The sequence below is a fragment of the Phalangium opilio genome, unplaced genomic scaffold (genome assembly GCF_054372755.1).
Source record: "Phalangium opilio isolate 3A_F unplaced genomic scaffold, DU_Popi_V2 ptg000209l_1, whole genome shotgun sequence".
In the NCBI taxonomy this organism is placed as follows: domain Eukaryota; kingdom Metazoa; phylum Arthropoda; class Arachnida; order Opiliones; family Phalangiidae; genus Phalangium; species Phalangium opilio.
The window spans coordinates 12,106,832-12,130,487 of NW_028324217.1; the positions used below are offsets into that span (position 1 = coordinate 12,106,832).

Consider the following 23,656-nt stretch of genomic DNA (forward strand, 5'->3'; position numbering starts at 1 on the left):
AGATTTAAAGGTTTTAAAACTATTCTGTGACATTTTATGGTGCCGAAACCCGGGACGGGAGTTTAGATTAAATTGTTATAGTTAGTTTATGAAAAGTTATTGAAAATAATCATCATGAGTGAGGAACAAAATGCATTAGATCGGCTAACGCGAAAGAGGGAGAGGACCCGAAAACAAGTTTCGAATACCTTGTTGGACATTGAGAACATTCTTCGCGAGACGCACATCAACGTGACCGATTTAGAGGTAAATTTAGATATCCTCGGGAAGTTGGAAGAGTCGTTAGAAAAACAGAATGCGTGTATAGAGGATTATCTACCAATTGTGGATCTGGATAAAGAAGAAGGAGATAATCTAGCGATTAGCGCCGAAATAATTTCCGCGAAGACGCGCGCAATAAGAACTATCAGAACAATGGATACAATATCGAATGCGGCAGTCGGGTCGACAGCAAGTTTGAGTCTTCGCCAAAGTACAGGTACTGTGAAGCTACCAAAATTATCAATGGGTACATTCAATGGAGACATTGAAAACTGGAGGGGATTTTGGAGTCGATTCGAAGCCGCGGTTCACGGAAACGAACAGATAAACGCTGTGGAAAAATTCAACTATCTAAAAGGGTGTTTAGAAGGTTTAGCGTTAAAATCTATCAAGGGACTATCCTTAACGGAAGAAAACTACCCGAAAGCGGTCACAATTTTGGAAAACCGGTTCGGTCAGGTAGAAGAAATAAAGACACAGCACATGAATAACTTAATGGAATTAACGCCAGTTACAAGAATATCGGACGTAGCCGGGTTGAGAAGGTTCTACGATGACGTAGAAATTCAAGTTAGAAGTTTAGAGGGATTGGGCCAAGGCCCGGAAACGTACCAATCTATACTTTGGCGCCTGATGATGAAAGGTTTACCTTCGGAATTGAGAGTAGAATTTAGCCAAGTGATGGACAGTGAAACGCCCACCGTAGAACGCATTTTAAAATTTCTAAGAAAAGAAGTGGAATGCAGAGAGAGAGCGTTCTCCCTAGCACCGGCTGCGGAACCCCCACGAGGTAATTTTCGTGACCACACAAGGGACAGGCAAGAGGGAATCTCACGAAACTTTCGCCCGCGCTATGAAAAACCCAAAGGATTAGTAACTGCTGCTTCGCTCGCGGTATATTCGGAGAAAAAGCCCGAATGTTGTTATTGTGGGATGTTTAAACACCTGTCAGAAAACTGTACCAGAGTCAGTACAGTACCGGAAAGACGGGCGCAACTTAAAAGGAAAGGTAGATGCTTTATCTGTACCGAAAAGCAACACATGGCCAGGTATTGCCCAAACAAGAAGGAATGTCCACGTTGTGACAGGTTGCACCACGTATCGGTGTGCGATCAAGAAGGCGGGACCGAAGAAGAATCGGGGCGAACCGAAAAGGCAACCCCAGGAGAAGCGATTCAATGCTCTTCCGTATTGAAACAAGATGGTCGACCGAATACTATCGTTTTACAGACAGCGAGCGCGATAATAACACCAACCGAAATTGCACCGAACCAACCCACTTATCAAGTGAAATGTTTCTTCGATGGAGGAAGTTCAAGAACCTACATCCGGGAAGACATCGTTCAGAAACTAAAACTGAAACCCACTGGTCAAGAAACCCTAACGGAGTACAAGTTCCAAGACACCGAAGGAATCGAGAAAAGGTTCGACAGAGTCAAATTCCTTCTGAAAAACGTCAATGATTTAGACCAACGGATAGAGATCGAAGCGTTAGTTGTGCCTGACATTTGCAACGCCTCAATTAGCGTACCAAAGGAGGAAACGTTGAAAGAATTGAATACAAAAGGAATCAAATTGGCGGACCTAGGAACGAAGTTACCCAATGGGCAGGAAGCCAAGGTCGGAGTCTTAATCGGAAGCGATTGGTTTTGGGCTCTAGCAACAACCAAGGTTGAGCGATTATCTGGAAGGTTGGCGGCCATAGAAACAATACTGGGATGGACCATTCAGGGTCTCGCTACTACAGTTAACTCGAATGTAGTAGTCTCAAATCAAGCTGTATCCATGAATGTAATCACAATGGACGAAAAGATATCGAATCAAATAAAGGCGTTTTGGGAATTGGATTCAATCGGCATCAGCGAGCAAGGTATGAATGCAACCGAGAAAACGATTGAAGAGGAAATTGTCAAGAAATTCGAAGAGACGATTTACTTTGAGAATGGTCGCTACGGAGTGAGTCTTCCATGGAAGAATAACAAGGAGGCTCTGAAAGATAACAAGAGTGTGGCGATCCGAAGAACCCAAAATCTATTTAAGAAGTTTCGATCCGACCCCGTTCTACATCATGATTACAGTCAAGTAATTAAAGAGCAGCTGGAATCCGGAATCATAGAACCAGTGGTGGAAGATCCGAGCGCGGGAAATCCAGTCTATTACCTGCCTCACAGAGAAGTGATTAGAAGAACTAGCGAGACGACGCGTATCAGAGTCGTATTTGACGCGTCATCAAAAGTCAAGGGAGCCTTCTCATTGAATGACTGTCTCCACGCTGGGAAAAACATGAATCCAGAGCTTTTGGACCTTCTGGTCAGGTTCAGAAAGCCTCGAATAGCGTTTACTGCAGACATAGCGAAGGCGTTTCTGCAAATATCCTTGAATACTAATGATCGAGACGCTCTGCGTTTTCTGTGGAGAGACGGATCACCGGAAGATATTTCACAGCCCTTCGACGAATATTAGACCAAGAGCCAGTGGCCTGGATCTTACCTCATAAAGTACAAAAGGTCTGACCATTGGAATGAATTCAGTTTTGATGCTCATTAATAGATTTGGCCGTCTTACGCGTCACAGCTGGGGCATTCGAGGGGGGCGGGGTCATGTTTGACCCTAATGAGGTATGATTTCTTACCTCATGAGGTACATGAATAAAAAAGGTGGCAAATGATAGAACTGGAAATGGCGATTCCAAATATATGAAATCTGACGTCATCAAAGGGGGCCATGAATAAATCAGACGGGGGTTAAAATGGTCGAATGAGGTATGAATTCTTACCTCATGAGGTACATGTATGAATCCGGTGTTGTTTGATAGATCTGGTCGTGCTAAATAACAGAATATAAAATCTGACTGGAAAATACGTGGCTTAGGTTTAATCTGACGGCCTGATTCTTGCGTCAGACTATGACAACTTCGTGCCTCATAAAGCTATTCCCACTCGACCGAAAAAAACCGGCGCAAATCACGCAGCATACGGTAGAAATTTTACCTTACGCCGTAGAGTGTTCACACTACGACTGAATTTTGAGTTTGGCGGTAGATATTTTTGGGTTACGTGACAGATTAGAGTGGTTTCCATAACATTTATTTCGCACTCTGAATTGGTATCTCTGTCTCATTGTCGCTTAGATCGTACAAGAAAGTATATTTTCTAACCTCCTCAATAAAGACTTCGTTATTATCATCTTACCTCTATATACTTCCATTAAATACATTTTTCATTCTTCGTGGCATGTTCTGACCAAAAAAAAATACATGGCGGCTATCAATCTATCTAGCGTATGCGTGCACTCTTGAAATTTATGACGTAGTCAGTGGGATAAGTTCATTGGCTGAGACACCGGCGTAACGCCGAACACGACCGAAAAATAGAACACAACTTGCGCCCGGCCGAGCGAAATTCCGTCGGGCTTGGCGTAAACATTTTTAGGTCGAACCCCTTTCTGCCGGGTCTCCGTCGTGATTTCCGTCGAGTGCGAGTCTAGCTTAAATGTAGCAGGTGATATATTTTAAAATCAGCCCCACTGATGTCAAGTTCATTAAACTTAACTTGTTTGAGCGAGTTTTCGAGGTAATGTGGTGAAATACTTCTGACTGTGATAAATGAAATGAACTTAAATCGGCGTCATTTAATAATAGAGCTATTTCAATTCGGGGGTAAGGAGAGTTTTTGAGGCCGGGTTTCGTCAGTCCCCGCCTAGGTGCCTTATTGTGAGCGAAATTTAGATTAGAGTTCTACAGTGGCCCGCACGGAGGGAGGGTGAAAATCGGCTCCGTTTATTGGCAGACCCAACTGTGACGTTTCCCCCTTCAACTGATACAAAAATGTTACATTTTAAACGTCATCTGGTTCATCATCCGAATCAGTCTGATAATCAATATATACGGTTTCATCGTCATAGTCACCCTCCCTCCTTGTGGGCCACTGTAAAACTCTATGCTAAATTTCGCGCACAATAAGGCACCTAGGCGGGGACTGACGAAACCCCGACTCAAAAACTCTCCTTATCCCCGAATTGAAATAGCTCTATTATTAAATGATGCCAATTTAAGTTCATCTCATTTATCACAGTCAAAAATATTTCACCACATTACCACGATAGAAACAGAGGCAACTCGCTCAAACAAGTTAAGTTTAATGTACTTGACATCAGTGGGGCTAGTTTTACAATATATAACCTTCTACATTTAAGCTAGACTCGCACTAGAAGGAAATCACGACGGAGATCCGGCAGAAAGGGGTTCGACCGAAAAATCTTTACGCCGAGCCCGACGGAATTTCCGCTCGGCCGGGCGCGAGTTGTGTTTTATTTTTCGGTCGTGTTCGGCGTTACGCCGGTGTCTCAGCCAATGAAATTATCCCACTGATTACGTCATAAATTTAAAGAGTGCACGCATACGCTAGATAAATTGATAGCCGCCTGTAATTTTTTTTTTGGTCGGAAACATGCCACGAAGAAATAAAAATGTATCTAATGGAAGTATATAGAGGTAAGATGTTAATAAGGAAGTCTTTATTGAGGAGGTTAGAAAATATACTTTCTTGTACGATCTAAGCGACAATGAGACAGAGATACCAATTCAGAGGGCAAAATAAATGTTATGGAAACCACTCTAATCTGTCACGTGACCCAAAAATATCTACCGCCAAACTCAAAATTCAGTCGTAGTGTGAACACTCTACAGCGTAAGGTAAAATTTCTACCGTATGCTGCGTGATTTGCGCCGGTTTTTATTTCGGTCGAGTGGGAATCTAGCTTTATGAGGCACGAAGTTGTCATAGTCTGACGCAAGAATCAGGCCGTCAGATTAAACCTAAGCCATGTATTTTCCAGTCAGATTTTATATTCTGTTATTTAGCACGACCAGATCTATCAAACAACACCGGATTCATACATGTACCTCATGAGGTAAGAATTCATACCTCATTCGACCATTTTAACCCCCGTCTGATTTATTCATGGCCCCCTTTGATGACGTCAGATTTCATATATTTGGAATCGCCATTTCCAGTTCTATCATTTGCCACCTTTTTTATTCATGTACCTCATGAGGTAAGAAATCATACCTCATTAGGGTCAAACATGACCCCGCCCCCCTCGAATGCCCCAGCTGTGACGCGTAAGACGGCCAAATCTATTAATGAGCATCAAAACTGAACTCATTCCAATGGTCAGACCTTTTGTACTTTATGAGGTAAGATCCAGGCCACTGGCTCTTGGTCTATATCGGATAACTCGAGTTGCTTTTGGAGTCACTTCGAGTCCATTCCTTTTAACCGCGACGATCAGGCATCACCTAGATCAGAATCAAGATGAAAACCATGCCATCTGCGAAGCTATTCGAGAGGGACTGTACATAGATGATCTAGCGTCTGGAGCCGATGACGTAAAAGAAGCTTTTGACTTATCAATAGGATGCAAAGAAGTCATGAGCAAAGCGGGATTGAATTTGCGAAAATGGAAAACAAATTCAAGAGAACTAAGAGAAAAATGGAATGAAAATATGGGAAAGTCAGAGGATTTCCTACTAACAGACCCCAGAAACCCGGATTCAACCATTTTAGGCATAAAATGGAAACCAGAAAAGGATTGTTTGGCATTTGACATGACAGGTCTGTTGGAATTTCTGGTCGAGAAAAAATGCACCAAAAGATTCATTTTACAAGCAGTAGCCAGGATATTCGATCCTCTGGGCCTACTAGCACCCTTCACGGTTAGAGGAAAATTTCTATTCCAAGAACTTTGGCAGAGAGGTGTTGATTGGGACGATCAATTAGACGATGAATTGGTAAAAATCTTTGAAAACTGGTGTCAAGAAGTACCGCACCTTGGAGAGATTGAAATCCCAAGGCACTATTTCCAAGAAAGGAGCGAAGGTTCTACCATACCGTACAAGGAACTCGTTTGTTTTTGTGACGCAAGCGAAAAGGGATACGCTGCTGTGGTGTATTTACGGTACAAGACCTCGGAAGGGAAGATCGGAACTACTCTAGTGGCAGCTAAAAGCCGAGTAGCGCCTCTGAAGAAAACCAGTTCAAAAGATAAGAAAATCACGACCACGAAGATCACACTGCCGAAACTAGAATTAACGGCAGCCCTACTAGGAGCACGGCTAGTAAAATACTTGCTAGAGAAAGATTTTACAAGGGAAAATCCCAAATTGTCAATGTGGACGGACAGCACCATAGCTCTGGGATGGATCAAACATTCACCATACAAGTATTTACCCTACGTCAGCAACAGAGTAAGCGAAATCCAGAGTCTAACGGACCCGACTACTTGGCACTATTGTCGAGGGGTTAACAACCCCGCTGATTTACCTACGAGGGGAAGAAAAGCAGAAGAGCTTCTCACTCTCAAGTTATGGTGGGAAGGGCCACCATTTTTAAGAATGGAGGAAAAAGATTGGATTAAAGAGAATCCAAGCCCGGGACTTTACCCAAAGGCTTGCGATGAAGAACTTAGACCGGCGTTTAAGGATACATACCAAGGAGCCTGTATAAGCGGAAAGGAAACTGAACCCCTCCTCGACCTAGAAAAGTTCAGCACTCTAAAGAAAGTACTACGGGTAATGGCCTGGGTACACAGATTCGTTGGAAACGTCAGAGCGAGAGTGTCAAAGAAGAAAGAGGAGTGGAAAGGGGGACCCTTGGATGCTGAGGAAATAAACAAAGCCGAGAGGATAGTCATCCAGCAAGAACAGAAAAGAGATTATGGAAATGAAATCTCAAAAATTAAGAATAGACAAGAAATTTCGAAGGAATCGAAACTATATCTACTAGACCCGTTCCTAGATGAAAATGGACTACTGAGCGTTGGAGGTAGATTAGAAAAGTCGGAATTCACGTATAGAGAAAAGCACCCCTGGATATTGGACCCGACAAATCGACTATCTCGTTTAGTCGCAGATTCCTGCCACCTAAAAACAATGCACGGAGGTCAAGGAATGACAATGACGCATCTGAGGGAAAGATTTTGGATCCCCAGAGCACGCCAATTGATAAAATCAAGAATCAATTCTTGTTTAATCTGTCGAAGATTATCGGCCAAGCCAGGGAAACAGATTGAAGCACCGCTTCCGGCGGACCGGATTAGAAAAGCCAAACCGTTTGAAATAACCGGGGTGGATTTTGCTGGACCACTACATACTAAAACTGGCAAAACCACGACTGAAAAATCTTATATAGCTCTCTTCACCTGCGCCGTCACGAGAGCGACGCATTTAGAATTGGTACCAAGCTTGACCACGGAAAGGTTTCTCCAGGCTTTTCGGCAGTTTGCCGCCCGACGGGGAATACCATCAACGATCTATAGCGACAACGCGCTCACGTTTAAGAAAGCCTCCGAAGACTTAAAGATAATTTGGAAAACCATCCGAGATCGGGATGTAATGAACTACTTTTCGGAAGCCAGGATAACGTGGAAGTTTATCGTTGAACGAGGAGCGTGGTGGGGAGGATGGTACGAGAGGATGGTGGGGCTAACAAAGATAGCTCTAAGGAAGGTTTTAGGTAAAGCCAAACTGGACAAGGAGGAGATGAGGACTCTACTGGCAGAAGTGGAGGCGATTCTGAATTCGAGGCCTCTCACGTTCACCTACAACGAGAAGGACGAGCCCTCTCCTTTAACCCCAGGACATTTTCTAATCGGAGATCGACTGACGTCACTACCGTCGAGAAAATTCCCGACCAGCGTAGTCGTCCCGTCAACTAAGAAAGAGTTGACTAATCGTTTAAAGTATCAACAGGCGCTTCTGGAAAGAATCTGGCAAAGATGGAACAAGGAGTACCTTCTGGAGCTTCGCACTAGTAACGAGAGGAAGCCAGCTTCTAAGGGGACCGAATACCAGATCGACGACCTGGTGATGATTCAGGAGGACCGTACCCCGCGTATGTTGTGGAAAACTGGGCTGATAGCCGAATTATTTAAGGGACGCGACGGAATTACAAGATCGTGTAGGGTTAGATTACCTAACGGAACATTTTTAAAACGCCCTATCCAGTTGCTCTACAAATTAGAAGTTTTAAATTAGAATCGATTTGTATTGCATGTTGTGTTTTATTCTGTATAATTTTATTGTTTTTTTTTGGATTTATTTGTATTGGGAATAAGGGATTATTAATTTGAATTTAAAGATGAACTTCTAAAAGTTCATGGGGGGAGCGTGACGTAAATCGTAAATTGAACTGATATACGTAGCTTTTAAGTTCCAATATTCATGGATAGGGAGAATTTATTCCTAATGCGCTAAAGTTTAAGACCACCGGCATGGACCGCTCCTATTTTTGGAGGTTCGCCCCCTCTGCTGGCGATTCCTCGACTTGGGGGCTTATAAGATACCAAGCGAGGTTGGAGTAAAAAAGGGGGGTTTTTATTTCGAGTTTTTTGGGTACTTTTTCAATAAGAAAAGACCACTCTCCATATATTTTTCGGGATGTAAAGACGTGTTGGTCGGAGTGACCGTTTTTTTGTATTAAAGTTCTTGCTAATTTTGTGTTTTTCGCTAACCCTTGGACTGAACCATTATTTCACCTACGAGATTTAAAGGTTTTAAAACTATTCTGTGACAGAGACCTCACAACACAGCTCCCGGTTGTGCTCGAACCACCAACCTTTCGGTTAACTGCCGAACGCGCTAACCATTGCGCCACGGAAGCCCAAAAATTAAATGTTCGTCAGATATTGTGGAAAAAACTCTGACTTTTTACGTCACATCTGAGACCTCACAACACTGCTCCCGGGTTGGCTCAAACCACCAACCTTTTAAGTAACAGCTGAACGCGCTAACCTTTGCGCCACGGAAGCCCAAAAATTAAATGTTCTTCAGGTATTGTGGAAGAACTTTGGCTTTTTACGTTACATCTGAGACCCCACAACACCTCTCCCGGGTGGGCTCCAACCACCAACCTTTCGGTTAACAGCCGAACGCGCTAACCACTGTTCCACGGAAGCCCAAAAATTAAATGGTCGTCAGGTATTGTGGGAAAACTCTGACTTTTTACGTCACATCTGAGACCTCACAACACTGCTCCCGGGTGGGCTCGAACCACCAACCTTTTGAATAACAGCTGAGCGCGCTAACCATTGCGCCACGGAAGCTCGGAAATTAAATGGTTGTCAGGTATTGAGGAAAAGTTATGACTTTTCACGCTACAACTGAGACCCCACAACACCTCTCCCGCGTGGGCTCGAACCACCAACCTTTCGGTTAAAAGCCGAACGCGCTAACCATTGCGCCACGGAAGCCCAAAAATTAAATGTTCGACAGGTATTGTGGAAAAACTTTGACTTATCACGCTACATCTGAGACCCCACAACACCTCTCCGGGTGGGCTCGAACCACCAACCTTTCGGTTAACAGCTGTACGCGCTAACCATTGCGCCACGGAAGCCCAAAAGTTAAATGTTCGTCAGGTAATGTGGAAAAACTTTCCCTTTTTACGTTACATCTGAGACTCCAAAACACCTCTCCCGGGTGGGCTTGAACCACCAACCTTTCGGTTAACAGCCGAACGCGCTAACCATTGCGCCACGGAAGCCCAAAAATTAAATGTTCGTCAGGTATTGTGGAAAAACTTTGACTTATCAGGCTACATCTGAGACCCCACAACACCTCTCTGGGTGGGCTCGAACCACCAACCTTTCGGTTAACAGCTGTACGCGCTAACCATTGCGCCACGGAAGCCCAAAAGTTAAATGTTCGTTAGGTAATGTGGAAAAACTCTGACTTTTTACGTCACATCTGAGACCTCACAACACTGCTCCCGGGTGGGCTCGAACCACCAACCTTTCAGTTAACAGCTGAACGCGCTAACCATTGCGCTACGGAAGCCCCAAAATTGAATGTTAGTCAGGTATTGTGGAACAACTCTGATTTTTCACGCTACGTCTGAGACCACACAACACCTCTCCCGGTTGGGCTCGAACCATCAACCTTTCGGTTAACAGCTGAACGCGCTAACCATTGCGCTACGGAAGCCCAAAAATTAAATGTTCGTCAGGTATTGTGGAAAAACTGACTTTTTACGTCACATCTGAGACTTCACAACACTGCTCCCGGGTGGGCTCGAACCACCAACCTTTTGAATAACAGCTGAACGCGCTAACCTTTGCGCCACGGAAGCCCAATAATTAAATGTTCGTCAGGTATTGTGGAAAAACTTTGGCTTTTTACGTTACATCTGAGACCCCACAACACCTCTCCCGGGTTGGCTCGAACCACCAACCTTTCCGTTAACAGCTGAACGCGCTAACCATTGCGCTACGGAAGACCAAAAATTAAATGTTCGTCAGGTATTGTGGAAAAACTCTGACTTTTTACGTCACATCTGAGACCTCACAAGACTGCTCCTGGGTGGGCTCGAACCACCAACCTTTTGAATAACAGCTGAACGCGCTAACCTTTGCGCCACGGAAGCCCAAAAATTAAATGTTCGTCAGGTATTGTGGAAAATCTTTGGCTTTTTACGTTACATCTGAGACCCCACAACACCTCTCCCGGGTGGGCTCGAACCACCAACCTTTCGGTTAACAGCTGAACGCGCTAACCATTGCGCCACGGAAGCCCAAAAATTAAACGTTCGTCAGGTATTGTGGAAAAACTCTGACTTTTTACGTCACATCTGAGACCTCACAAGACAGCTCCCGGTTGTGCTCGAACCACCAACCTTTCGGTTAACAGCCGAACGCGGTAACCTTTGCGCCACGGAAGCCCAAAATTAAATGTTCATCAGGTATTGTGGAAAAACTCTGACTCTTTACGTCACATCTGAGACCTCACAAAACCGCTCCCGGATGGGCTCGAACCACCAACCTTTCGGTTAACAGCCGAACGCGCTAACCATCGCGCCACGGAAGCCCAAAAAGTAAATGGTTGTCAGGTATTGTGGAAAATTATGACTTTTCACGCTACATCTGAGACCCCACAACACCTCTCCCGGGTTGGCTCGAACCACCAACCTTTCGGTTAACAGCTGAACGCGCTAACCATTGCGCTACGGAAGTCCAAAAATTAAATGTACGTCAGGTATTGTGGAAAAACTCTGACTTTTTACGTCACATCTGAGACCTCACAACACTGCTCCCGGGTTGGCTCGAACCACCAACCTTTCGGTTAACAGACGAACGCGCTAACCATTGCGCTACGGAAGCCCAAAATGTAAATGGTTGTCAGGTATTGTGGAAAAGTTATGACTTTCCACGCTACATCTGAGACCCCACAACACCTCTCCCGGGTTGGCTCGAACCACCAACCTTTCGGTTAACAGCTGAACGCGCTAACCATTGCGCTACGGAAGCCCAAAAATTAAATGTTCGTCAGGTATTGTGGAAAAACTCTGACTTTTTACGTCACATCTGAGACCTCACAACACTGCTCCTGGGTGGGCTCGAACCACCAACCTTTTGAATAACAGCTGAACGCGCTAACCTTTGCGCCACGGAAGCCCAAAAATTAAATGTTCGTCAGGTATTGTGGAAAATCTTTGGCTTTTTACGTTACATCTGAGACCCCACAACACCTCTCCCGGGTGGGCTCGAACCACCAACCTTTCGGTTAACAGCTGAACGCGCTAACCATTGCGCTACGGAAGCCCAAAAATTAAATGTTCGTCAGGTATTGTGGAAAAACTCTGACTTTTTACGTCACATCTGAGACCTCACAACACTGCTCCCGGGTTGGCTCGAACCACGAACCTTTCGGTTAACAGACGAACGCGCTAACCATTGCGCCACGGAAGCCCAAAATGTAAATGGTTGTCAGGTATTGTGGAAAAGTTATGACTTTTCACGCTACATCTGAGACCCCACAACACCTCTCCCGGGTTGGCTCGAACCACCAACCTTTCGGTTAACAGCTGAACGCGCTAACCATTGCGCTACGGAAGCCCAAAAATTAAATGCTCGTCAGGTATTGTGGAAAAACTCTGACTTTTTACGTCATATCTGAGACCTCACAACACTGCTCCTGGGTGGGCTCGAACCACCAACCTTTTGAATAACAGCTGAACGCGCTAACCTTTGCGCCACGGAAGCCCAAAAATTAAATGTTCGTCAGGTATTGTGGAAAATCTTTGGCTTTTTACGTCACATCTGAGACCTCACAAAACCGCTCCCGGATAGGCTCGAACCACCAACCTTTCGGTTAACAGACGAACGCGCTAACCATTGCGCCACGGAAGCCCAAAATGTAAATGGTTGTGAGGTATTGTGGAAAATTATGACTTTTCACGCTACATCTGAGACCCCACAACACCTCTCCCGGGTTGGCTCGAACCACCAACCTTTCGGTTAACAGCTGAACGCGCTAACCATTGCGCTACGGAAGTCCAAAAATTAAATGTACGTCAGGTATTGTGGAAAAACTCTGACTTTTTACGTCACATCTGAGACCTCACAACACTGCTCCCGGGTTGGCTCGAACCACCAACCTTTCGGTTAACAGACGAACGCGCTAACCATTGCGCTACGGAAGCCCAAAATGTAAATGGTTGTCAGGTATTGTGGAAAAGTTATGACTTTCCACGCTACATCTGAGACCCCACAACACCTCTCCCGGGTTGGCTCGAACCACCAACCTTTCGGTTAACAGCTGAACGCGCTAACCATTGCGCTACGGAAGCCCAAAAATTAAATGTTCGTCAGGTATTGTGGAAAAACTCTGACTTTTTACGTCACATCTGAGACCTCACAACACTGCTCCTGGGCGGGCTCGAACCACCAACCTTTTGAATAACAGCTGAACGCGCTAACCTTTGCGCCACGGAAGCCCAAAAATTAAATGTTCGTCAGGTATTGTGGAAAATCTTTGGCTTTTTACGTTACATCTGAGACCCCACAACACCTTTCCCGGGTGGGCTCGAACCACCAACCTTTCGGTTAACAGCTGAACGCGCTAACCATTGCGCTACGGAAGCCCAAAAATTAAATGTTCGTCAGGTATTGTGGAAAAACTCTGACTTTTTACGTCACATCTGAGACCTCACAACACTGCTCCTGGGTGGGCTCGAACCACCAACCTTTTGAATAACAGCTGAACGTGCTAACCTTTGCGCCACGGAAGCCCAAAAATTCAATGTTCGTCAGGTATTGTGGAAAAACTCTGACTTTTTACGTCACATCTGAGACCCCACAACACCTCTCCCGGGTGGGCTCGAACCACCAACCTTTCGGTTAACAGCTGAACGCGCTAACCATTGCGCCACGGAAGCCCAAAATGTAAATGGTTGTCAGGTATTGTGGAAAAGTTATGACTTTTCACGCTACATCTGAGACCCCACAACACCTCTCCCGGGTTGGCTCGAACCACCAACCTTTCGGTTAACAGCTGAACGCGCTAACCATTGCGCTACGGAAGCCCAAAAATTAAATGCTCGTCAGGTATTGTGGAAAAACTCTGACTTTTTACGTCACATCTGAGACCTCTTAACACTGCTCCTGGGTGGGCTCGAACCACCAACCTTTTGAATAACAGCTGAACGCGCTAACCTTTGCGCCACGGAAGCCCAAAAATTAAATGTTCGTCAGGTATTGTGGAAAATCTTTGGCTTTTTACGTCACATCTGAGACCTCACAAAACCGCTCCCGGATAGGCTCGAACCACCAACCTTTCGGTTAACAGACGAACGCGCTAACCATTGCGCCACGGAAGCCCAAAATGTAAATGGTTGTGAGGTATTGTGGAAAATTATGACTTTTCACGCTACATCTGAGACCCCACAACACCTCTCCCGGGTTGGCTCGAACCACCAACCTTTCGGTTAACAGCTGAACGCGCTAACCATTGCGCTACGGAAGTCCAAAAATTAAATGTTCGTCAGGTATTGTGGAAAAACTCTGACTTTTTACGTCACATCTGAGACCTCACAACACTGCTCCCGGGTTGGCTCGAACCACCAACCTTTCGGTTAACAGACGAACGCGCTAACCATTGCGCCACGGAAGCCCAAAATGTAAATGGTTGTCAGGTATTGTGGAAAAGTTATGACTTTTCACGCTACATCTGAGACCCCACAACACCTCTCCCGGGTTGGCTCGAACCACCAACCTTTCGGTTAACAGCTGAACGCGCTAACCATTGCGCTACGGAAGTCCAAAAATTAAATGTTCGTCAGGTATTGTGGAAAAACTCTGACTTTTTACGTCACATCTGAGACCTCACAACACTGCTCCCGGGTTGGCTCGAACCACCAACCTTTCGGTTAACAGACGAACGCGCTAACCATTGCGCCACGGAAGCCCAAAATGTAAATGGTTGTCAGGTATTGTGGAAAAGTTATGACTTTTCACGCTACATCTGAGACCCCACAACACCTCTCCCGGGTTGGCTCGAACCACCAACCTTTCGGTTAACAGCTGAACGCGCTAACCATTGCGCTACGGAAGCCCAAAAATTAAATGTTCGTCAGGTATTGTGGAAAAACTCTGACTTTTTACGTCACATCTGAGACCTCACAACACTGCTCCTGGGTGGGCTCGAACCACCAACCTTTTGAATAACAGCTGAACGCGCTAACCTTTGCGCCACGGAAGCCCAAAAATTAAATGTTCGTCAGGTATTGTGGAAAATCTTTGGCTTTTTACGTCACATCTGAGACCTCACAAAACCGCTCCCGGATAGGCTCGAACCACCAACCTTTCGGTTAACAGCTGAACGCGCTAACCATTTCGCCACGGAAGCCCAAAAATTAAATGTTCGTCAGGTATTGTGGAAAATCTTTGGCTTTTTACGTTACATCTGAGACCCCACAACACCTCTCCCGGGTGGGCTCGAACCACCAACCTTTCGGTTAACAGCTGAACGCGCTAACCATTGCGCCACGGAAGCCCAAAAATTAAACGTTCGTCAGGTATTGTGGAAAAACGCTGACTTTTCACGCTACATCTGAGACCCCACAACACCTCTCCCGGGTTGGCTCGAACCACCAACCTTTCGGTTAACAGCCGAACGCGCTAACCATTGCGCCACGGAAGCCCAAAAATTAAATGTTCGTCAGGTATTGTGGAAAAACTCTGACTTTTTACGTCACATCTGAGACCTCACAACACTGCTCCTGGGTGGGCTCGAACCACCAACCTTTTGAATAACAGCTGAACGCGCTAACCTTTGCGCCACGGAAGCCCAAAAATTAAATGTTCGTCAGGTATTGTGGAAAATCTTTGGCTTTTTACGTCACATCTGAGACCTCACAACACTGCTCCCGGGTTGGCTCGAACCACCAACCTTTTGAAAAACAGCTGAACGCGCTAACCTTTGCGCCACGGAAGCCCAAAAATTAAATGTTCGTCAGGTATTGTGGAAAATCTTTGGCTTTTTACGTTACATCTGAGACCCCACAACACCTCTCCCGGGTGGGCTCGAACCACCAACCTTTCGGTTAACAGCTGAACAAGCTAACCATTTCGCCACGGAAGCCCAAAAATTAAATGTTCGTCAGGTATTGTGGAAAATCTTTGGCTTTTTACGTTACATCTGAGACCCCACAACACCTCTCCCGGGTGGGCTCGAACCACCAACCTTTCGGTTAACAGCTGAACGCGCTAACCATTGCGCCACGGAAGCCCAAAAATTAAACGTTCGTCAGGTATTGTGGAAAAACGCTGACTTTCTACGTCACATCTGAGACCTCACAAGACAGCTCCCGGTTGTGCTCGAACCACCAACCTTTCGGTTAACAGCCGAACGCGCTAACCATTGCGCCACGGAAGCCCAAAAATTAAATGTTCGTCAGGTATTGTGGAAAAACTCTGACTCTTTACGTCACATCTGAGACCTCACAAAACCGCTCCCGGATGGGCTCGAACCACCAACCTTTCGGTTAACAGCCGAACGCGCTAACCATTGCGCCACGGAAGCCCAAAAATTAAACGTTCGTCAGGTATTGTGGAAAAACGCTGACTTTCTACGTCACATCTGAGACCTCACAAGACAGCTCCCGGTTGTGCTCGAACCACCAACCTTTCGGTTAACAGCCGAACGCGCTAACCATTGCGCCACGGAAGCCCAAAAATTAAATGTTCGTCAGGTATTGTGGAAAAACTCTGACTCTTTACGTCACATCTGAGACCTCACAAAACCGCTCCCGGATGGGCTCGAACCACCAACCTTTCGGTTAACAGCCGAACGCGCTAACCATTGCGCCACGGAAGCCCAAAAAGTAAATGGTTGTCAGGTATTGTGGAAAATCTTTGGCTTTTTACGTTACATCTGAGACCCCACAACACCTCTCCCGGGTGGGCTCGAACCACCAACCTTTCGGTTAACAGCTGAACGCGCTAACCATTGCGCCACGGAAGCCCAAAAATTAAACGTTCGTCAGGTATTGTGGAAAAACGCTGACTTTCTACGTCACATCTGAGACCTCACAAGACAGCTCCCGGTTGTGCTCGAACCACCAACCTTTCGGTTAACAGCCGAACGCGCTAACCATTGCGCCACGGAAGCCCAAAAATTAAATGTTCGTCAGGTATTGTGGAAAAACTCTGACTCTTTACGTCACATCTGAGACCTCACAAAACCGCTCCCGGATGGGCTCGAACCACCAACCTTTCGGTTAACAGCCGAACGCGCTAACCATTGCGCCACGGAAGCCCAAAAAGTAAATGGTTGTCAGGTATTGTGGAAAATTATGACTTTTCACGCTACATCTGAGACCCCACAACACCTCTCCCGGGTTGGCTCGAACCACCAACCTTTCGGTTAACAGCTGAACGCACTAACCATTGCGCTACGGAAGTCCAAAAATTAAATGTTCGTCAGGTATTGTGGAAAAACTCTGACTTTTTACGTCACATCTGAGACCTCACAACACTGCTCCCGGGTTGGCTCGAACCACCAACCTTTTGAATAACAGCTGAACGCGCTAACCTTTGCGCCACGGAAGCCCAAAAATTAAATGTTCGTCAGGTATTGTGGAAAAACTTTGGCTTTTTACGTTACATCTTAGACCCCACAACACCTCTCCCGGGTGGGCTCGAACCACCAACCTTTCGGTAAACAGCTGAACGCGCTAACCATTGCGCCACGGAAGCCCAAAAATTAAAAGTTCGTCAGGTATTGTGGAAAAACTCTGACTTTTTACGTCACATCTGAGACCTCACAACACAGCTCCCGGTTGTGCTCGAACCACCAACCTTTCGGTTAACAGCCGAACGCGCTAACCATTGCGCCACGGAAGCCCAAAAATTAAATGTTCGTCAGGTATTGTGGAAAAACTCTGACTCTTTACGTCACATCTGAGACCTCACAAAACCGCTCCCGTATGGGCTCGAACCACCAACCTTTCGGTTAACAGCCGAACGCGCTAACCATTGCGCCACGGAAGCCCAAAAATTAAATGTTCGTCAGGTATTGTGGAAAAACTCTGACTTTTAACGTCACATCTGAGACCTCACAACACTGCTCCCGGGTGAGCTCGAACCACCAACCTTTTGAATAACAGCTGAGCGCAATAACCATTGCGCCACGGAAGCTCAGAAATTAAATGCTTGTCAGGTATTGTGGAAAAGTTATGACTTTTCACGCTTCATCTGAGACTCCATAACACCTCTCCCGGGTGGGCTCGAACCACCAACCTTTCGGTTAACAGCTGAACGCGCTAACCATTGTGCCACGGAAGCCGAAAAATTAAATGGTCGTCAGGTATTGTGGAAAATCTTTGGCTTTTTACGTTACATCTGAGACCCCACAACACCTCTCCCGGGTGGGCTCGAACCACCAACCTTTCGGTTAACAGCTGAACGCGCTAACCATTAAGCCACGGAAGCACAAAAATTAAACGTTCGTCAGGTATTGTGGAAAAACTCTGACTCTTTACGTCACATCTGAGACCTCACAAAACCGCTCCCGGATGGGCTCGAACCACCAATCTTTCGGTTAACAGCCGAACGCGCTAACCATTGCGCCACGGAAGCCCAAAAAGTAAATGGTTGTCAGGTATTGTGGAAAAGTTATGACTTTTCACGCTACATCTGAGACCCCACAACACCCCTCCCGGGTTGGCTCAAACCACCAACCTTTCGGTTAACAGCTGAACGCGCTAACCATTGCGCTACGGAAGCCCAAAAATTAAATGTTCGTCAGGTATTGTGGAAAAACTCTGACTTTTTACGTCACATCTGAGCCCTCACAACACTGCTCCCGGGTGGGCTCGAACCACCAACCTTTTGAATAACAGCTGAGCGCAATAACCATTGCGCCACGGAAGCTCAGAAATTAAATGCTTGTCAGGTATTGTGAAAAAGTTATGACTTTTCACGCTACATCTGAGACTCGATAACACCTCTCCCGGTTGGGCTCGAACCACCAACATTTCGGTTAACAGCTGAAGGCGCTAACCATTGCGCCACGGAAGCCCAAAAATTAAATGTTCGTCAGGTATTGTGGAAAAACTTTGGCTTTTTACGTTACATCTGAGACCCCACAACACCTCTCCCGGGTTGGCTCGAACCACCAACCTTTCGGTTAACAGCTGAACGCGCTAACCATTGCGCTACGGAAGCCCAAAAATTAAATGTTCGTCAGGTATTGTGGAAAAACTCTGACTTTTTACGTCACATCTGAGACCTCACAACACTGCTCCTGGGTGGGCTCGAACCACCAACCTTTTGAAGTACAGCTGAACGTGCTAACCTTTGCGCCACGGAAGCCCAAAAATTAAATGTTCGTCAGGTATTGTGGAAAATCTTTGGCTTTTTACGTTACACCTGAGACCCCACAACACCTCTCCCGGGTGGGCTCGAACCACCAACCTTTCGGTTAACAGCTGAACGCGCTAACCATTGCGCCACGGAAGCCCAAAAATTAAATGTTCGTCAGGTATTGTGGAAAAACTCTGACTCTTTACGTCACATCTGAGACCTCACAAAACCGCTCCCGTATGGGCTCGAACCACCAACCTTTCGGTTAACAGCCGAACGCGCTAACCATTGCGCCACGGAAGCCCAAAAATTAAATGTTCGTCAGGTATTGTGGAAAAACTCTGACTTTTAACGTCACATCTGAGACCTCACAACACTGCTCCCGGGTGAGCTCGAACCACCAACCTTTTGAATAACAGCTGAGCGCAATAACCATTGCGCCACGGAAGCTCAGAAATTAAATGCTTGTCAGGTATTGTGGAAAAGTTATGACTTTTCACGTTTCATCTGAGACTCCATAACACCTCTCCCGGGTGGGCTCGAACCACCAACCTTTCGGTTAACAGCTGAACGCGCTAACCATTGTGCCACGGAAGCCGAAAAATTAAATGGTCGTCAGGTATTGTGGAAAATCTTTGGCTTTTTACGTTACATCTGAGACCCCACAACACCTCTCCCGGGTGGGCTCGAACCACCAACCTTTCGGTTAACAGCTGAACGCGCTAACCATTAAGCCACGGAAGCACAAAAATTAAACGTTCGTCAGGTATTGTGGAAAAACTCTGACTCTTTACGTCACATCTGAGACCTCACAAAACCGCTCCCGGATGGGCTCGAACCACCAATCTTTCGGTTAACAGCCGAACGCGCTAACCATTGCGCCACGGAAGCCCAAAAAGTAAATGGTTGTCAGGTATTGTGGAAAAGTTATGACTTTTCACGCTACATCTGAGACCCCACAACACCCCTCCCGGGTTGGCTCAAACCACCAACCTTTCGGTTAACAGCTGAACGCGCTAACCATTGCGCTACGGAAGCCCAAAAATTAAATGTTCGTCAGGTATTGTGGAAAAACTCTGACTTTTTACGTCACATCTGAGCCCTCACAACACTGCTCCCGGGTGGGCTCGAACCACCAACCTTTTGAATAACAGCTGAGCGCAATAACCATTGCGCCACGGAAGCTCAGAAATTAAATGCTTGTCAGGTATTGTGAAAAAGTTATGACTTTTCACGCTACATCTGAGACTCGATAACACCTCTCCCGGTTGGGCTCGAACCACCAACATTTCGGTTAACAGCTGAAGGCGCTAACCATTGCGCCACGGAAGCCCAAAAATTAAATGTTCGTCAGGTATTGTGGAAAAACTTTGGCTTTTTACGTTACATCTGAGACCCCACAACACCTCTCCCGGGTTGGCTCGAACCACCAACCTTTCGGTTAACAGCTGAACGCGCTAACCATTGCGCTACGGAAGCCCAAAAATTAAATGTTCGTCAGGTATTGTGGAAAAACTCTGACTTTTTACGTCACATCTGAGACCTCACAACACTGCTCCTGGGTGGGCTCGAACCACCAACCTTTTGAATAACAGCTGAACGTGCTAACCTTTGCGCCACGGAAGCCCAAAAATTAAATGTTCGTCAGGTATTGTGGAAAATCTTTGGCTTTTTACGTTACACCTGAGACCCCACAACACCTCTCCCGGGTGGGCTCGAACCACCAACCTTTCGGTTAACAGCTGAACGCGCTAACCATTGCGCCACGGAAGCTCAAAAATTAAAGGTTCGTCAGGTATTGTGGAAAAACTTTGGCTTTTTACGTTACATCTGAGACCCCACAACACCTCTCCCGGGTGGGCTCGAACCACCAGCCTTTCGGTTAACAGCTGAACGCGCTAACCATTGCGCCACGGAAGCCCAAAAATTAAACGTTCGTCAGGCATTGTGGAAAAACTCTGACTTTTTAAGTCACATCTGAGACCTCACAAGACAGCTCCCGGTTGTGCTCGAACCACCAACCTTTCGGTTAACAGCCGAACGCGCTAACCATTGCGCCACGGAAGCCCAAAAATTAAATGTTCGTCAGGTATTGTGGAAAAACTCTGACTCTTTACGTCACATCTGAGACCTCACAACACTGCTCCCGGGTGGGCTCGAACCACCAACCTTTTGAATAACAGCTGAGCGCAATAACCATTGCGCCACGGAAGCTCAGAAATTAAATGCTTGTCAGGTATTGTGAAAAAGTTATGACTTTTCACGCTACATCTGAGACTCGATAACACCTCTCCCGGTTGGGCTCGAACCACCAACATTTCGGTTAACAGCTGAAGGCGCTAACCATTGCGCCACGGAAGCCCAAAAATTAAATGTTCGTCAGGTATTGTGGAAAAACTTTGGCTTTTTACGTTACATCTGAGACCCCACAACACCTCTCCCGGGTTGGCTCGAACCACCAACCTTTCGGTTAACAGCTGAACGCGCTAACCATTGCGCTACGGAAGCCCAAAAATTAAATGTTCGTCAGGTATTGTGGAAAAACTCTGACTTTTTACGTCACATCTGAGACCTCACAACACTGCTCCTGGGTGGGCTCGAACCACCAACCTTTTGAATAACAGCTGAACGTGCTAACCTTTGCGCCACGGAAGCCCAAAAATTAAATGTTCGTCAGGTATTGTGGAAAATCTTTGGCTTTTTACGTTACACCTGAGACCCCACAACACCTCTCCCGGGTGGGCTCGAACCACCAACCTTTCGGTTAACAGCTGAACGCGCTAACCATTGCGCCACGGAAGCTCAAAAATTAAATGTTCGTCAGGTATTGTGGAAAAACTTTGGCTTTTTACGTTACATCTGAGACCCCACAACACCTCTCCCGGTTGTGCTCGAACCACCAACCTTTCGGTTAACAGCTGAACGCGCTAACCATTGCGCTACGGAAGCCCAAAAATTAAATGTTCGTCAGGTATTGTGGAAAAGCTCTGACTTTTTACGTCACATCTGAGCCCTCACAACACTGCTCCCGGGTGGGCTCGAACCACCAACCTTTTGAATAACAGCTGAGCGCAATAACCATTGCGCCACGGAAGCTCAGAAATTAAATGCTTGTCAGGTATTGTGAAAAAGTTATGACTTTTCACGCTACATCTGAGACTCGATAACACCTCTCCCGGTTGGGCTCGAACCACCAACATTTCGGTTAACAGCTGAAGGCGCTAACCATTGCGCCACGGAAGCCCAAAAATTAAATGTTCGTCAGGTATTGTGGAAAAACTTTGGCTTTTTACGTTACATCTGAGACCCCACAACACCTCTCCCGGGTTGGCTCGAACCACCAACCTTTCGGTTAACAGCTGAACGCGCTAACCATTGCGCTACGGAAGCCCAAAAATTAAATGTTCGTCAGGTATTGTGGAAAAACTCTGACTTTTTACGTCACATCTGAGACCTCACAACACTGCTCCTGGGTGGGCTCGAACCACCAACCTTTTGAATAACAGCTGAACGTGCTAACCTTTGCGCCACGGAAGCCCAAAAATTAAATGTTCGTCAGGTATTGTGGAAAATCTTTGGCTTTTTACGTTACACCTGAGACCCCACAACACCTCTCCCGGGTGGGCTCGAACCACCAACCTTTCGGTTAACAGCTGAACGCGCTAACCATTGCGCCACGGAAGCTCAAAAATTAAAGGTTCGTCAGGTATTGTGGAAAAACTTTTGCTTTTTACGTTACATCTGAGACCCCACAACACCTCTCCCGGGTGGGCTCGAACCACCAGCCTTTCGGTTAACAGCTGAACGCGCTAACCATTGCGCCACGGAAGCCCAAAAATTAAACGTTCGTCAGGCATTGTGGAAAAACTCTGACTTTTTAAGTCACATCTGAGACCTCACAAGACAGCTCCCGGTTGTGCTCGAACCACCAACCTTTCGGTTAACAGCCGAACGCGCTAACCATTGCGCCACGGAAGCCCAAAAATTAAATGTTCGTCAGGTATTGTGGAAAAACTCTGACTCTTTACGTCACATCTGAGACCTCACAACACTGCTCCCGGGTGGGCTCGAACCACCAACCTTTTGAATAACAGCTGAGCGCAATAACCATTGCGCCACGGAAGCTCAGAAATTAAATGCTTGTCAGGTATTGTGAAAAAGTTATGACTTTTCACGCTACATCTGAGACTCGATAACACCTCTCCCGGTTGGGCTCGAACCACCAACATTTCGGTTAACAGCTGAAGGCGCTAACCATTGCGCCACGGAAGCCCAAAAATTAAATGTTCGTCAGGTATTGTGGAAAAACTTTGGCTTTTTACGTTACATCTGAGACCCCACAACACCTCTCCCGGGTTGGCTCGAACCACCAACCTTTCGGTTAACAGCTGAACGCGCTAACCATTGCGCTACGGAAGCCCAAAAATTAAATGTTCGTCAGGTATTGTGGAAAAACTCTGACTTTTTACGTCACATCTGAGACCTCACAACACTGCTCCTGGGTGGGCTCGAACCACCAACCTTTTGAATAACAGCTGAACGTGCTAACCTTTGCGCCACGGAAGCCCAAAAATTAAATGTTCGTCAGGTATTGTGGAAAATCTTTGGCTTTTTACGTTACACCTGAGACCCCACAACACCTCTCCCGGGTGGGCTCGAACCACCAACCTTTCGGTTAACAGCTGAACGCGCTAACCATTGCGCCACGGAAGCTCAAAAATTAAAGGTTCGTCAGGTATTGTGGAAAAACTTTGGC

General features: G+C 46.3%; 2 protein-coding genes across 2 annotated transcripts; both read left to right on the forward strand.

Annotated features, from left to right (window-relative positions):
• The first annotated feature begins 114 nt into the window (after nt 1–114).
• On the forward strand, nt 115–2,724 carry LOC149619771 (uncharacterized). Its single transcript, XM_089854574.1, has one exon. The coding sequence runs from the start codon at nt 115–117 to the stop codon at nt 2,722–2,724; it is 2,610 nt and encodes an 869-aa protein (XP_089710700.1).
• Nucleotides 2,725–3,836: 1,112 nt separating this feature from the next.
• LOC149619772 (uncharacterized) lies at nt 3,837–8,296 on the forward strand. Its single transcript, XM_089854575.1, has 2 exons — nt 3,837–3,841; nt 5,554–8,296. Exons 1-2 carry the CDS (start codon nt 3,837–3,839, stop codon nt 8,294–8,296), a joined length of 2,748 nt encoding a protein of 915 aa, XP_089710701.1.
• Nucleotides 8,297–23,656: the final 15,360 nt, after the last annotated feature.

Bases quoted from the DNA above. Each gene is read 5' to 3' on its own strand.
- LOC149619771 (XM_089854574.1), top strand. From the start codon at position 115: ATGAGTGAGGAACAAAATGCATTAGATCGGCTAACGCGAAAGAGGGAG.